General features: G+C 37.9%; 1 protein-coding gene across 5 annotated transcripts in view; it reads right to left on the bottom strand.

The window, feature by feature from the left end:
- Positions 1-3,273: 3,273 nt before the first annotated feature.
- The window catches only part of LOC119786100 (roundabout homolog 1-like), a 132,964-nt gene continuing 119,879 nt past the window's right edge, over positions 3,274-16,358 (bottom strand). For all 5 annotated transcript variants that reach the window (XM_038289190.1, XM_038289192.1, XM_038289193.1 and 2 more), the window contains 16 exons: positions 15,831-15,952; positions 14,837-15,071; positions 11,865-11,986; positions 11,586-11,757; positions 11,171-11,368; positions 10,552-10,578; positions 9,830-9,869; positions 9,483-9,637; positions 8,974-9,330; positions 8,775-8,891; positions 8,546-8,681; positions 7,018-7,568; positions 6,582-6,722; positions 6,271-6,486; positions 4,596-4,747; positions 3,274-4,493 (listed from right to left, as the gene is read on the bottom strand). In XM_038289190.1, coding sequence (XP_038145118.1) covers positions 4,479-4,493; positions 4,596-4,747; positions 6,271-6,486; positions 6,582-6,722; positions 7,018-7,568; positions 8,546-8,681; positions 8,775-8,891; positions 8,974-9,330; positions 9,483-9,637; positions 9,830-9,869; positions 10,552-10,578; positions 11,171-11,368; positions 11,586-11,757; positions 11,865-11,986; positions 14,837-15,071; positions 15,831-15,952 — 2,756 coding nt within the window. In that variant the 3' untranslated portion in view covers positions 3,274-4,478. The remainder of the gene's footprint in view (positions 4,494-4,595; positions 4,748-6,270; positions 6,487-6,581; positions 6,723-7,017; positions 7,569-8,545; positions 8,682-8,774; positions 8,892-8,973; positions 9,331-9,482; positions 9,638-9,829; positions 9,870-10,551; positions 10,579-11,170; positions 11,369-11,585; positions 11,758-11,864; positions 11,987-14,836; positions 15,072-15,830; positions 15,953-16,358) is intronic.

The raw sequence follows: 16,358 nt of genomic DNA, 5'->3' as shown, positions 1-16,358 counted from the left end.
AAATTTTTTAAAAACCTTGTGCGCAAATTGTTCTTTTTGTGCAAATCTATTCTTAAAGTGCAGTGCTAAATAAAGTGTCCTAGTGCTAACCAAGCTGCTTTTTATTTAAGTGCAAAGGTCCCTTTAAAGTGCTAGTTGTCTACATAAAAAGCTCTTCATTACAATACATATATATATATATATATATATATATATATATATATATATATATATATATATATATATATATATATATATATATATATATATATATATATATATATATATATATATATATATATATAGATATATATATATATATATATATATATAGATATATGTATGCGGAACCTCTTTCCAGAGTCCATGGTGGGGACTGTTGTCCCTGCTGCCCTCTGGAAAGAGGTTCCGCAGCATCCGCTGCAGATCCACCAGGTTCTGAAACAGCTTCTTCCCCACTGCCATCAGACTGTTGAACCTTTGATCCACAAACCGAACTCTGCACCTATTGCACATTATCGGGCTTAAAATGCTGCTGAACTTTAACTTTTAGCTCTTTACGTTCATCTCATTTCTATTCTCAACCGAAGGAAATAACGCATTTTTGCACAAATGCCTATTTGCACTGAACCATTGCAATTTGCACACTGTTTTTATTCACTGCACTGTTTACACTTTGACCACTGCTGTCTCTTTTGTATAACTCGTGTGTAACAATCCGGAAAGGTATTCCATCTCATTTGAAATATCAATGCAATGTTCATAAGCTGTATGCAACACAATTTCGTTCTGTATGCACAGAGTCCTTCTCCATGACAAATAAAGAAGTCTAAAGTCTAAAGTCTAAAGTCAAAATATATATATATATATATATATATATATATATATATATATATATATATATATATATATATATATATATATATATATATATATATATATATATATAGAAAGGTGTCATAAGCTGATAAAGGAAAAACTGATTGTGAATTGTAAGGGCTTACGGGATTCCCGGATCTTTTCCTTGCTCATTAAGGTAACAGATTTTGGAGTTTTGAAGTGAGACAGCATATTCCAAGCACAATGCAAGATGTTTTCATATAGAAAAACCTGCTGTACCAATCTTTTTTCAGGTCAGATACTCTGCCAAAGAACCCATGATCCTAATTTGAAACAATGCTTGGCGAGCCACAATAGACTGCAAAAGCAAACCCTTATTGATTCATCACAAGTCCAATTCAGAACTCATGCTGAACATAGATTTTTCCACACAGCTACAATATCTATAGAACCTCAATAAAAAAATGTGGTTATATGATTTATATCAAAACTAAATAGTAAAAAAAAAACTCTTATCAAGAACTATTAGGCCATCTGTAATTGATCTGCTGCTATATTGTCTTGTCTTTTGTTCCCACCATTCCCAAACATTATTTCACTCTGTAACCAGAAACCTTCAGATTTCATCCCACATATAGACACACAGAAGTATGTGGTGAGGATATTGAAAGCATTTTTTATATATAAAAGTCTTAAAAGTGTGTGGTGTGAATTTGTATTAAGACCATTGGCTCTGACAGTCCTAAATAAAATCCATTTTAACCATTTCTTTCTTTATAAATGCCTCCACAATTACCTATTGGGTACACAATGTCCATCTTTTATAATTTCAGTATATATGCAGTTATTCTGTGAATATCCCAGGCTTCAAACTCTAAGCATTGTATAAAGTAGGAATGAAAAATAATGAAACCTAGAGTTTAAAGCATTTAGCCCACCCTCCAGAGGGTGTTGTAATGGTTCCAAAGGCCAAGAGAGACAACAACATAGCTCAACTAAATTCAAGATGTTGAATGCAGATTCAGCCACAGTAATTTGGATGCTTAGGCTTCCTAGGTAAAGTTATAATTATTTATTGTCTGCTTCTCTTGCTGGTTTCCATGTTTGCAACCTACTGTAGCCCTCTTTTGTGAACATAAAATTCACAAATGTTCTGACTGTGCCAAAGTAGTTTCACACCAACTCTAGGTTTGAAAGGAGAAAAACTTTACTTATCCATGTCAATGTATAAATTTAGATAGATTTATTTGTCATATTGTTTACAAGTGTAAAACAAAAAAGAAATGTCGTTTAGAAATTTACAATACTTTATAATATATAATAATTTATAATATTGCCATCCCGGGTGGCAAATCTGGATGATTTTGGTTATTTGACAATAAATTTCTAACCAACTTGTTGGGGACAGGATTTTGGTTTCTCTTTGTGGGTTGTTTTCTTGTTTGCCTGCTGCTTTCACCCTTATCCATTAAATGGCAATTAGAGGCTGCAACTGGAGGGGCATGCCCGCTGGCTCTGTCTGTGAACCTCGTACCAATCAACTAATCACCCTGGAGTTTATGAGTAAGCAGACTGCCAGCACCTTGTTGCCTGAGTGTTTGCTAGTTATGGTACCCTGAGCTGCCATAAACATTCTCTCTGTGTTCTTTTCCTTTAGATAAACTTCCAGTAATTGACTCTCGTTGTCAACCTTCTCTCAGGTGTTTCCTCGTGATGCCATGGATCCTCCTTGTGAGGACCTTGTTATGATTTTCAGTATTCTCATGACGCCGTGGATTTTTACCCACTGGATGCCCAAGTCCCTCCATCAACTCCTCAGTTGGATCACAAGCAGTTCCTGGATTCTCCAGCTGGTAGTTGGATTGCTCCTCTTTCCTCCTCCAAGCATGAGTAAAACTGTCTGACCTCTGCCACAGTCTCCATATCATCAACCTGAACTCACTAAGTCAAATTTCTCCAGAGTAGGTCTCTAGAACCTGCAGACCGACAAAGGAACCAAGTCTACATCCCCCTCCCTTTTGGGTGAAGGAAAGCTTCAGGCTGGGAAAGATCAGTTTTTTAACTTCAAAGATCCTATTGCCGACAACCTCAAACTCGTCTTCTCCCTTTTCTGCTCAGAAGTGTGCAGACAACTCTGTGTGCCCTCCCTCCAAGGACCCATACCATTTACTGAACTTTTTCAGCTGTTAAAATAAACCTGATTTATCCGATTGTCTGTTCTCCTGTTCTGCATGTGGGTTAAGAACCTGGAATCCAACATCACGCAACTGCTCCCTTAATTTCTTATCTGAAATTAAAAAGAGCAGAACTGTAATCCTACCAAGACACGCTGTCCACCTAAACTGACAGAACGGATGAGAAAAGCTTTTATTAGAGGCCCTTTAGACCATCCCTACTGTGAAGCACAGATGAAAGCTTCTCAGTTGACAGAGGAACGCAGAATACAAAAGCATGCCACCTTAATCAGCATTTTATTTGAAAAAAAGCCCAACAAAACCTCTTTTCCCTCAATATCCCAATTATTAACTACTGTGTGTTGACCTTTTTACATTGAAATTCAATACGATACATGGAAGTTTGCATTGTGAAAAGGTTTGAAAATGTGAAAACATTCAAGCAATTGGAATACTTCTGCAAGGCATTGTAATAACATTTAAGAATAAAGTAAAAAATATACACTTGTTTACTTTTAACATTACTGAACAAATGTTCCACCAAAAGTCACAGTTCAACTATGTGCAGATGTATGTTTACGTTTGTAATTTCTATATTGTAAATTGGTGATTTGTTGCCCAGCCCTACTCGTACAACTTGTTTCCAATGCTAGGGGAATAGAGAAATATATCTAATAAACGCAGCACTGGGAAACAAGAAATGGAATTGGTCCATGACCATTCTTTTTTATAATCCCAAATAAAGGGCAAAGCATGGAATATTTTTAGGAAAGAATGTCCTTCGTTTTGAATCTGCATGCAATTTTCCCAGTACACACAACAGAGATAGTTCAAATTTGAATGAAAGCAGCTTCAAAGTACACAACTCAATGCACATCACAATCAATAAATCTTTTTCTCAGCCTGACATAAAGTGATAAAAATGATTAACATGACTGAACAACTGATTTCCTCTTGGCTAAAATTCATTCAACACTGAATTCAAATAAAATTAAGTGATTGTGCTTTTATAACCAAAGTAGAACAAATAATACAGAGACAAAATGTACATCACCTAAAAAAGACATTAACACTGTTATATAAAATTCTGAAGCACTTCTGTGGTGGTAAACAATTTACAAGATGGCTGGTAATTACTTTAGTTTAGTTACAGAGCAAGAACGAGACAACAAACAAACATCACACAAAGAGCATCAAGCAGTTGCCATAAGCAACACTTCTGTATGGACTCATATCTGCCATCGAATGTGCATTTGTTATACTTTCAGAAGAACCAGCAGTTCAGGGACCTGAATGCTGCTCGACAAGAAAAAAACAACAAAAAAAACAAGTCCACCATTTAATATGAGAGAATTTTTTAACATCAAATGAGAAATTTTAAGTAGAAAAGGATTTTGTGCAGTACGTTCTGGGTTTATGTCCATATTTTAAAGCATAGTCCCGGGAGACAGGTGTGGTATACTCCTCTTGTGCTCCCAATGCTTCTTAAGTTTTTATAAACTGCAAATATAAAAGGCAGACATGTTTATTTTAATATTAATGGAAACTCAAATGAGTTAAAACTGTAAAATATTTGTAATTTGACAGCTTAGTCATATTTACCTCTTCCACCTGTTCCATGAGGGCGACCTGCTCTTTCTGTTTGGACTTTGATCCTCCACATGACTGAGAGTTTGATGAATTACAACCTGAATCCCTCTGAGCCTGACCTGAGGGGAAAGATGGACGACTGTACAAAAGTACATCCCCAATTTCTGAGGAAGAGATAGGAAAACAAACAAAAAAGTGAAGTAAATTTCTAAAGTCGTAACAGCAGCTGTAGAGGTTAGCAGAAAATACTGTGGTCAAAGTTTTATATCTACCACTTGCTATGGCATTAAATAAACTTAAACAATGTTTTAAAGGAAAATGTAGCTGCATTAAACCTGGAAATCTGCTCAGTTTAGTAAGATATTGCTTAACTACACAGAGATTGAAACTTTTTTTGGGAATGGACATTAGCGCTGGCCTAGCTCTCAGCTAAAAGGCTAGCAAGGCTCTTTATATCAAGAGAGAATGCAGGATTTCCAGGAAATCATTTTGACATGCCACTTGATTTATTCCAATTGTATTTGTCACAGAGCTAATTTGTTTGGCTATGATTAAAGTTTGGTTATATTAAGGAATAGTTTTGTTCAATTTCAATGTCTTGCTGGAGTTTTATTTTTGAAATATCTGCTATGGCACTACAACTGCTGGAGATCTTAAATGATGAATAAAGAAAAACAACAAGTGAAACGGTTTGGGCTCCAGACAAGCATATGGAATTTTGGCCTTAATAAATTGGAAACAAGACTGTACTTTGTCATCAACAATCTAATCAACTTTGCAAAATAATTCCTGCACAAATAGAAAATTTGGAATGTCATCCCTGACCTTGTATGTTTTCTTAAACAAGTGCTACTTTTCTTCAGAACTTAAAAAACGATCAAAACAAACAATGCTGATCTTCTCTGTGAAGATACAGTATATTCTGCTTGATTTATAGACATGCATCCAGTTAGTAATGAAAATTAAGTCCCTCCTATTTTAACTGTAACAATAATAATAATTTACGCTTTTTATTGTGGTTTTGTTTTTAGCGTTTTTGTATATCTATTGTGCTATTAGGTTTTAATGGTATACTTTAGTTTTATCTCTGTAAAGACTGCCACCTGTTCATCAGAAGGGCAAAAGAAACCTGCAGGGCTTGTAAAATTCATTAAAAAAATGGTTGGGCTCAATATATACAGCTATACGGTTCTGCGCTTCATGCTGTCATGGTTGCTAGGCAACAGCAGTTATAGCCAGGCACGAAGAGCTGGTAAGGGCTGCACCTTTCACAGTCGCTCACTTCCGGCTTTTACAGTATCCTCATCCCATTAAGGACCCAGCCCATGTAGAGCGGGTCTTCTAAAAGTTACTTCCCCTGAATTAGGGCGCAAATACAGTTACACATGGTGAACGCTGTTCACTAATTGGGGGACTTCTAACGGTTGCTTGAAACACTATATTTTATTTTTGGGTACTAGGAGTAAAATGAGTTTAATATAAATACAATTCTTGTCCTTATTTATTTTCTTATTCCAAGTCACAATATTGTAGTTCTCAGTGTAGCTCTATCACATTCTATAAAAACAGCCATAAAATACTTTATGGCTGTAAGATGAAAAACTAAACAAGTATATATGGGGTTGAAATACTTCTGCAAGGCAATACATCAAAAGATTTCAAAAGGGGCCCTGTAATTATTCAGTACCTGAATGCTGTATGTTGTTGTTGTTTCCTTTGGCCCCTTGAGGATCCTCTTCCTGACTCTCTCTCTGCTCGATTGCTCCCTCTCTGACCCTGTGAGTCCCAGTGCTGCCTCGCCTGCCCCGGCCCTGCCCAGAGCCCATCCGTGGCAGAGTAGCCCCCCTCATTTTGTAGTCGCCATGGGATGCCTGGCTTATAAAATTTAGAGGCATGCAAGAGTCTAGAAAAAAAAGAAAAAAGAACAAAACTTAAATATATTGTTGGCGCTACAGAGATAAACGCAGCAGCAGATTTAATCCATGGTTCTGACTTTACCATCGCTGAAGATATCTTTGGATTGAAGGTCCTGTTGTGCAGACTGGTTCTGTTTATGGCGTCTGGGCCGTTTATGTGTTATTGCAGGACTCATGTTGCTGTCCGTGGACATGGGGCTACTTGGTCGCTGGTGTCGGCGACCTGAAGTCAGGAGAGGATTTGCACACTAATTTAAACTGCATATAATGTATGATATCAATATTCTGACTTCACTTTAAAGACATGGCCAGGAAGTTCTCCAACACAGATAATTCAATCTTTTGTAAAAAGACAAAATCTTTAAAGAGACCTAAGAATATGTTTTCCAAACCGAAGATTGAAACAATAAGGTTTCGATAAAAATGACAGAAATCAGGAAAAATACTTTCCAATTTACGGCACAAAATGTGCATAAGTTAGGGATAGTTAGGTAAAAAACAAGTTATGTGCACCTCACCTGGCACCTCTGGGTACCTGCACATACGCAGGCCGACTACGTCCCTGGAAGAGGTGACTCCCTGGTTGAAATCACCATCTGTGAAAAACGATCCCTCTGAAGTGCTTACAACGCTGGACCTGCCCGACGAGATGTTATCCTCGGATGCTGATCCCCAGCTGTTTACCATAGACCCTGTGACTGATCTGTCAAGCTCCGCCATGCTGGAGGCTGGCGTCTGCTCCAGACCTTGCAGGAGCAGCTTGTGTGGGGAGGCGTGGAGCGGTTGGTGTTTGTGCTTCATGTGATGCAGGGATTGACTGTAGAGATTTTCCACTAGCTCAACCTCTGTCTCCTTGCCGACCTCCCCATTGTTTTCCTCCAGTCCGTCTGTGTCCACTATTGAGCAGTAGGTGTGGACAAGCTGTTCGGCATCAACCTGAAGGCCGTTGTTAAGGTCTCCCTGTGAGGTAGAAGAGGCCAGGCAACTACAGGACACTTCAGTAGTAGATGAGGCTTTTCCTCTGACTGGTGGAGTGGGGCAGCTTTCAAGTCTTTGCTCTCGATCAAAGCTGATAAGATAAGAAATGTAAAGAAGAGGCAAGATCTGAAAATCACGTGGGCTTGATATGGCAGCTGCTTAACTTAAACATGGTTTTGTTTTTACTGCAAGCAAAGTAATGTATCTTTCATTCTAGATGAAAAATGCTTAAAATATAATGGGCACCTTTTTTTAATAGTAGGACTCTTTAGTAGGTTTATTGTTTGTCATACCAACATTGCAAGATGTTGCAGAACAAATAGAAAATGAAAAAACCCTAATTTATTTCATATCACTGCCTGACCTGTAAGCTGAAAGGTCAATAAGAAACCAATACATGCTACATGTAAAATAACACGTTAAATAGAAATATATAAAAAAAAAAATTGAGAAGTGTGGCATGGGCTATGTCTACAATGAACCATAGTGGTTACTGCATCATGCTGTGGGAAAAGCTGATGGGAAGAAGATGGCATACTGGGTGGCAGAATAGTTTAGAGCATCTTCCCCAACGTCTGACCGGTTTTCCCACTGAATGATGTTTCACTGTCTGGATGCTTTACTACACACTTCTCAGATTTTGTTTGGTAAAAAATATTGTAGAATACAAGCCTGCACCATGTTGATCAATCGGTCAAAACCAGAATAAAAAATTTCATTTTAAAAACTGGAAAGTTTGTTTATTAAAAATAACTGAATTCCCTGATTAAACACATTTTAAAGATTCGTTATTTGCAGATTGATGTTTCATAGCCATATGAATTTTAATTAGATTTTGTAAATAAAAACAATACATTTGAGATGAGAATAAAACAGACCAATGCCAAAGGAAAATAAACATTTTCAAAATGTGTGCAGAATGACATGTATGTTTGAGTGCAGCTTAAAACAAGGTATTTTCAATATGAATGCACTTTCTGTCTGTTAAATATCACTGTATGGGCTTCTATCAAGCTTCTCAATTGTTTATGCAAGGCTGTGTTCAGCATCTTTTGCCTTTTATTGTACCTCATCTCCATGGGCAAACTATAGTCATCGCAGTCCCAGGCATTAGGATGAGAATCAGACAAAGCATCTCCCCAGCTCACTGCATTGTGTTTGGAAATCTTTTGGGCCCGCATTGCTTTCTTTTGATTTTGGCTCCCTGATAAAAAACACACACAATTGAAAGTAAGCGCTGAACAGCTCTCATTAATATCAACCCAGTGTTTTAGAGTACAGCAGATGATGGCATCACCTGAGGTGCTATTGCTGCCTCTGTCTGAACTCTGGTGGGAGCCGCCTGTGTTGTGGTCGCGGGTCTGGTTGTATGGTATGCTTTTTGGGTAAATCATAGCGTTGTTTCCCTGCAGATCTGGAAATATAGATACATTCTAACCTGGAAAATCTTTTCTTGATTTTTATACAAATAAAAGGACATTTTATGTGCTACATACCACTGCAGTTCTGCTCGGCTGTGCTGTGCTGCATCAGCGGTGTCTCCTTTGGTATTGGAGGAAGGCTGGGGGGCTGTTTCCAGCTGGGTATATCCAGCGGCTCAGCTGCACAGCCACCAGCAGCTGCCTTGTTCTTAATATTGGACTGAATGAGCTGTGTGGTGGCATATGGTATGGGCTCATACGTGCCTGGCGATTCTGCTCCTGGGCTTGCATAGAAGTAGTTGCCATTGTTGAATGCTTTAATTTCACTTAGCTTGTTCGAGAGGTTGGCGTTGCTGTATATAGGGGTCTCAGAACCAAGCTGTCCTCCTTGTTTGTTTTCTGGATGGTTTCCAAAATTGGCAATGCAATCAGCTGAGAAAGGGAAACAAAGTAGCACATGAATGAGGCAATAAAACAATAGGCTATAAATCTTTAAGCATTGCTGCAAGGCATTGGTATTTTATTAGTAACATAAGTTGTATTTCAGACTGGTATGTGAGCTATGAGATGTTTTTCACACCAACCTGGCCGGCTGTAAGTTGTCATGTTGCTGTCACTGGTGCCGTTACCATTATTGCAGCAGTTGATGCTGCAGTCCTTATGATTGGCACATGCATTTGGCCAGTTGTCTGGCAGCCACAGCTGGTTCAGAGGCTCACCCATGTTGAGAGGGACAGGTCTGCAACGAGGTGGACCACAGCGTCAATTAAAATCTGCTGGCATTTTTCTTATTGCTAAGAGCTGAGAAAACATACAGTGGATTCAGAAAAGAGTTTAAACGCAGGGAGACATCCCCCCCTAGTGTTTTCACAATGCAACTGAAATTCTTCCATCACTGTATGTAACACAATGGGACAAAAATATCAGTCACCTGCCAGAGCCACACACAGAGTCTCCTCTTTGATATGCCACTGAGAAGACAAAAGCAAAAAATAAAAAATAAATCAACCTTGAGGAGATAAAACAGGGAAAAACTGCAAATAGTGAAGACAGCTGTGTAAGACAGATTAAGAGTCTGCACAAAAAATAAATCCTACATTCTTCCAAAAGCAAGTTAATTGTTTTTTTGCATAGAGTATATCTAGTTTAATTTGTATCTGCATTCATCTCAGCACTTCTGATTTTGGGAATCATATGAACTAAAATAATTTTGCTGGTAAATCCTTTGATCACTCTGCACCAAAATGTCTGTACAATCTACTGTACACTTTTTTCACACATTTAACCTCAGTTTATCTCTCTAATGAGAGCTGTTTGTGTGAAAAATTAACTCCTCGTTATTTTAATTTTGTCTCGTTTCAGAAATCTCAGAAACGTCTATATCCTTCTATCAGAAAGCTTTTGGACGTTTCAAACCTAAATGTAATTTCTAACAAGAAAGAAAAATGTGAGATGTTTAATCATCTCACATTTTTCTTAATGTGAAATCTCTTATATATAATATTTTAATATATTATCAAATATTAGCATCAATAGGTTGTATATATATATAGATAAAATGAATATATGCAATCAACCCCCAAAATCTTAAATTGCGTGCATCTTTGACATAAAAAAAGCTAAAAATACTGAATTTGGCATTAAAGTACATACCTGTAGGCGTGAAGGTAAAAGATGGGACTGTGCAGAAACACAAACAAGAAAAGATAGAAACCAGGAAACATAATAAAATATACTGGCGGAGTTCCCTTTAAAAAGCATTGTATGAAGTATATATAAACATACATCTTATATCTTCTGCAAATGCTGCTTCTATTTTTAATTTGAGTTTTCAGGCTAAGGTAAAAAAGGAGGGGGGAGGGGGCAACTAGACAGCAAACAGAACTATCAAACAGATAAAGGCTTGGCAGCTTGACAGCTTTGTGCCTCTAAATACTGATGCACTGACAAAAAGACACTCTACAAATATGTGATTAAAGGTCACAAAATGTCTACACAGCCTGGAATGAAAATATGTCAAAGGATGATTAGACCAGAGCACCCCCACCCAGGTCTGATATGCTTATCCGCCTCAGAAGATTCCTTTAATATCAATGCAAAGATGACTTCTGCTGTGTGGTGGTGAAATGTCACTGTTTGAAGGTCTCACTAATTATATTATCCAATATATGCACTCTAAAAGCTAATGTTATTACCTTTAAATAATACATTAAGCCTTCATACATATGAACAGATATTCTTTCATGTGTTGGTTAACAGTGAATGAACACACCCTTCCGGATGCCAGTGTATGTGCTGCTGAGACCACTCCTCTTCTTTCGGTGACGGTAGAGCCACACGCTGAAAATCATGAGGATCAGCCAGCAGGTGGCGCCGATGCCTGCAATAAAAGCTGGCTGCTTCACCACCTCAGAGATCTGTGATAATGTGCCTCTTTTGTCACTGATGTCCATCATCTGGCCTGCAGAATCTGATCGAGCAAAGCAGAAGGACATTTATACACTGTTCACAAATGCAAAGGTTTTGGTGGGTGCATAAAATGCCACAAAAACAGCTGAAAATAGAAATGTGAGAAGCTGGCCAAAAGTTAAGGACAGCATCTAGAAAAGAAGAATGAGAGACACTGAAATCTAATAGAAACCTACCATCTAAAAGTGTATTACTGATCAGCTACCGGGAACAATTACCTAATTGAAAGAAGGCTACATCACTCTTGACTCCGGGCCCAGCAGCATTGCTTGCTGCCACCTCTACACTGTAGCGTATTCCTGGGGCCAGGCTGGGAATGAGCACAGAAAAGGTTGAGCCATCCACTGACTGATTCACATGGTAGCGGCTCTCATTACCCAGGCACCAGATCTGTGGAATGTACAGAGAGATGACAATGTTTGCCAGAGGGACACATTCAACAACACAGTGCAACAAAAATTACAGTCAGATTTGAGCTGTGGTATTTTTTTTTTAACCTTGTATTCCTGAATGATTCCATCATCTGCTGCCTCTTGAGGCGGATTCCAGGAAACAAGGATGGCACTCCCATTGGTATCGCTCTTTGTGACTGTGACACCCTGGGGGGCTCTTCTTGGGGCTAAAACAGAAATACAAACAGTCGGCTACAGTGACATGAATCTGGAGTGCCGTTGCATTCCAAATAAGGCACAAAAGAAATGTTCTTCAACACATTTTCTCACATCACAATAATTTATGAATCCTGCAGTATCCTTCAGATACAAATCCAAAATGCATGGTGTACATTTGTACTTACAGCCAATAAACTATGATAACCCTGAACTATAACCTAATTAGCATCTAGATTCTGTGAATGTGCATATAAATATTTTAACAGAAGAATCATAGGAACTAATAAACACATATGGGATATAAGGGGTGCAGCTGTTTAAAGATGGGGAGTTTGAAGCTGAGTCAAGTTATAGAACAACATTAAAAATTCAAGAAGAATAAATCCATCAACTAAAAACAGAGAAAAGTTTGGCACCACTATAAACTATCAAAACATTGCTGAAATCCTTATATTACAGGTTAAAAAATGTATGTATTTATCAAAGAAACTGCTAGACGGCCAATAGCAGCTCTGGAAGAGCTGTAGAAATTCAAAGCTAAGGTGACACAATCTGTTGAAAATAAGTCACGACATCTAGCAGCGCTGCATGAGCCCGAACTTTCTTTTACACCCTTCAGAGATTTTTCCTAATATATAGATAATCTAAATTCATCTGTATCATACTTTTTTATTGACAATTTTATTTCTATGTCATTGGTTTTTAAGAGACTGCGTGAGTTCACTCCCATTTTTTAACACAATCAGTAGCTCGACTGTGCCACTCCTACTGAGCTTAGAAGGAGGAGCCCTGAGTCCTGCACCGTGATAAGGTACAAACCCATCATCCCGTCTATCATCTTGGGAAATTTTCCTTCCCAGCCAAGTGGATGAATTGGCAAACCTTGCATGGCATCAAAGAAGTGAGCAACTTCATTATCTTGACTGAGCGTTTTTCATTTACTTCAGGCCAGCCAAACCATGAATAGGTTAAGAAGACAGAGGAGTGTCTGGCTGTGTTTGCAAATCATTCATTGATAGTGCAACTCTTGACATTTCACTATGAAATGTCATAAGGACATTGAGTTGCTAGCTGTAAGCATGTGGCTCTATCGTCTACCACTGGAGTTTACTTGTATGTCAATAAGGTTTTAAGAGACCCCCTCAGCCAGTGCTGTAGTAGGTAGCAATGTCATCCATGTTATTACCAGAAGTCTCCAAACAAAAGGCCTATTTTCTGCTCAGGGGGATTTTAATCATGTCTTTCTTTCCTCCACTCTCCCCACCTTCACCTAGTATGTTACCTGCTGCACCAAACACAATGAAACACTCCTCAGTACACCAAGGAGGCATGCAGCTTATCAGTCTCCCTCCACTGGGAGTTTCTGAAAACAACCTGGTTTATCTCCATCCTTTCTTTACAAAAACCCCTGCAAACAAAGAATCCACCATGAGATGCACAGTGAAGAGGACTGAAGAAGTCCAAGTGACTGTTTCAAGTCAGCTCTGTGGGAAGAACACTGTGCCCATCATGAAGACGCAATATTTGTCCACTGAGTCAACTCAAACATAAAGGCTCTCCCATAAGAGAAGAAAAGACTGTTTAGATCAGGAAAGGAGAAGTTTAGAAGCATGCAGATGGAACGAAGAGGAGGATCTGGCATGGAAAAATAATGTCTTGTAGAGTCTATTGTTCACATTTTTTTTTTCACTTTGCTACTAATATATAAAGGATATATTCCAGGATATCCAAACTGTCTTTCTATTCTATTCTATGTCTATTCTATTCCATTTGATTCTATTCTATTTTCCTAACAACATGCCCGTATGGCAGTTTGGATAGACGAAACCCTTGTTAAAGGTACTATAGTTTTCCTGCTTGTCATAAGTAATGTGGAAGGAAAACACATGGAAGTAGGTGATCTGGTCAAAAAATATTTAAAACAAAAGTTTTTTTATTGGAAAGAAAGTACTTTATGTAGCAAACATTGATACCACACTTATCATTCTCATAGTAAAAGAATGGTTTTGGCCACAACATGCTGTGCATATATTTTCGTACCCCAGCTTCAGTGAAAGTAGTCCTTGCAGCTAATGTGACTTACAGGAAAGACGTAAATACAAGGAGATCTTGGAAGAAAGTCTTTCTTGGTGCTGCAGTAGACTGGAGAAATGCAACTATGTATTGAATGAATGTCAGTCTCTAGAGCAGTGGTCACCAACGTGGTGCCCGTGGGCACCAAAGGGCCCTCAAGGACAACATGGGGTGCCCTCAGCATCTTTTGAAAACAGAACAATTCACCAGTGGACTAAATCTGAAATGTTATTTTTTACTGAAGCTCTTATTTTGAAGCATTTATGAAGCATTTTATCATATCAATAAATTAGAACATTTGAGGATTTATATGGATTTCATAATGAGAATATCTAAAAGCAAATTAAAAATGAAAAGAAACAATAGAAATATGTTTATTATCTATGAAGATCAGGTGAACGCCGACTCCTCTAGTTCATAGGTCAGTATTGGTAGCCCATCCTATGACTCAGTACCCATAAAGTAGCCCTCAGCCTTAAAAAAGTTGGTGACCCTGCTCTAGATGCTAGAGCATACCTCAAATGATGGGAAACACTAATTGCAGCAACATATACTTTTACTGTGTAAAGTACTTTGAGTCATTTTTCTGATCATTATAGGTTCTTCCACGCCACAATGATATGATATACTCCTTGGTATATCGTAAAATATCTAAATAAGATTAAGGTTGGGGAGAACGCGAAAAAAAAGATAGTAAATGTTAGAGCTATAAATATTTTGCAAACCTTAATAGTTGGAATTGTATTTGCTCACTTATGTTTAAAGATACTGTATAAAAAAATTACCTTCTTCCAATGTCCTGACCACCTTCACCTCGCTGTCAGCTCCTTGGAACTCATCAAAGAAAGGTCTCACTTTGAACTCATAGATGCATCCTTTCTTTAGCTGACTGATCACCACCCCGTCCCCCGGCAAAGCACGCACTTCCAGAACAGTCCACTGTGATTCTGGCTGCCCGTGCTCAGCGGACATTCTGTAAAGTACCTTGTAACCCTGGATGTAAGGGGACAGCTGTTCGACCTGGAGAGATGCAGAAACCAAAAGCACACAAACCTTTGAATATACCTATACCAGTACAAATCTGGAGTAAAAGTTTAGCTCACAACAACATAGACTAAGTTGTAATTGTTGAGTTATAAAATCTTACAGGAAGGATATATTAAAATCTAGTAACCCCATATCTTGTATTAACTTCTACATATGAAATGTGAATTCTCTGTGTGAACCACAATCTGAGGTCATTAATAGTTTCCACTCAGCATGGTTTGAAAGGAAGTTAGAAAGAAGTCAACTAAGCACTTTCCATTTAAACCACATGGTTTTGGCAAAGAGTGCCTGAAGGATTTTTTATTTTTTTTGCTTTTTTCTCCTGAAATGGATTTATGAGCAGACACCCACACACGTACAAAAATGCTGCTGGCATAGTTGTATATGTGCAAAGCTAAATGCAATGGATGACAGATCAGTTCTTGCAGTAGATCAATTCCCAACCATTTCAACTTCATAGAATGGAGTATAGAGAGAGAAAAAAGTATGTTTAAAATTTCTAACATTGTGCATAAAAATGATGATACAAACTACTGAGCTGAACAATCTGTTGAAGCATACTTGCTAATTAATCAGTAACTCTTATTTCATAAAGAATGGATATAAACACCCGAATAAAAGAAGTTTTTTTGTGTACTGCCATGTTTGACTCTTCAAATCATTTATCCTAATACTGGGAGCTGGGAGTGCAAATAGCAAGGAGCATCTTCAGCATAGCAAACACAAACTTACCATCCATTGTACCCTGACAGCTGAGGATGACAGGACTGTTGGTGTTTGGAGGTGAATCACAACATCACCAAGTTCTTTCTGGATGTGACGGTGGTCCACCCCCTGCATGGTGGAGGAGCTGTCTGTGTATATCAAAGAAAAGGAAAAACATCAAATGCACTGTCTTATCATTTTCTCAAACTACAAGGAAAAAATTTAAAGTATTTGATTGGAATTCTATGAAAAATATCAACACAAAGAACTGATTAATAGGAAATAAGAATGGAAATTATATTTAATTGTCAAAACCATTAAAAGGTTTGTGTATTTGTTAAGTAGCCTGGGATCAATATGTTGTACCATCTGTCATTGCAGTTATAGCAGCATATCTCCTAAATTATGTTGCCACTATTGTTCTTGGCAAAATAGTTCAATAGCACGATTGATAGCATCTGTATATAGCATGTGTATATGATAATTTGCAAGACTTGAAAATTATGATAGGAACTATTATAGGAATTCTTATTTGGACTTTGATTGAAACAATGT

This window comes from Cyprinodon tularosa, unplaced genomic scaffold (assembly GCF_016077235.1).
Source record: "Cyprinodon tularosa strain WSP-4 unplaced genomic scaffold, ASM1607723v1 ctg265, whole genome shotgun sequence".
Lineage (NCBI taxonomy): Eukaryota > Metazoa > Chordata > Actinopteri > Cyprinodontiformes > Cyprinodontidae > Cyprinodon > Cyprinodon tularosa.
Note: the sequence above shows the minus strand (reverse complement) of the source record. Positions and strands in the feature narration are given on the sequence as shown.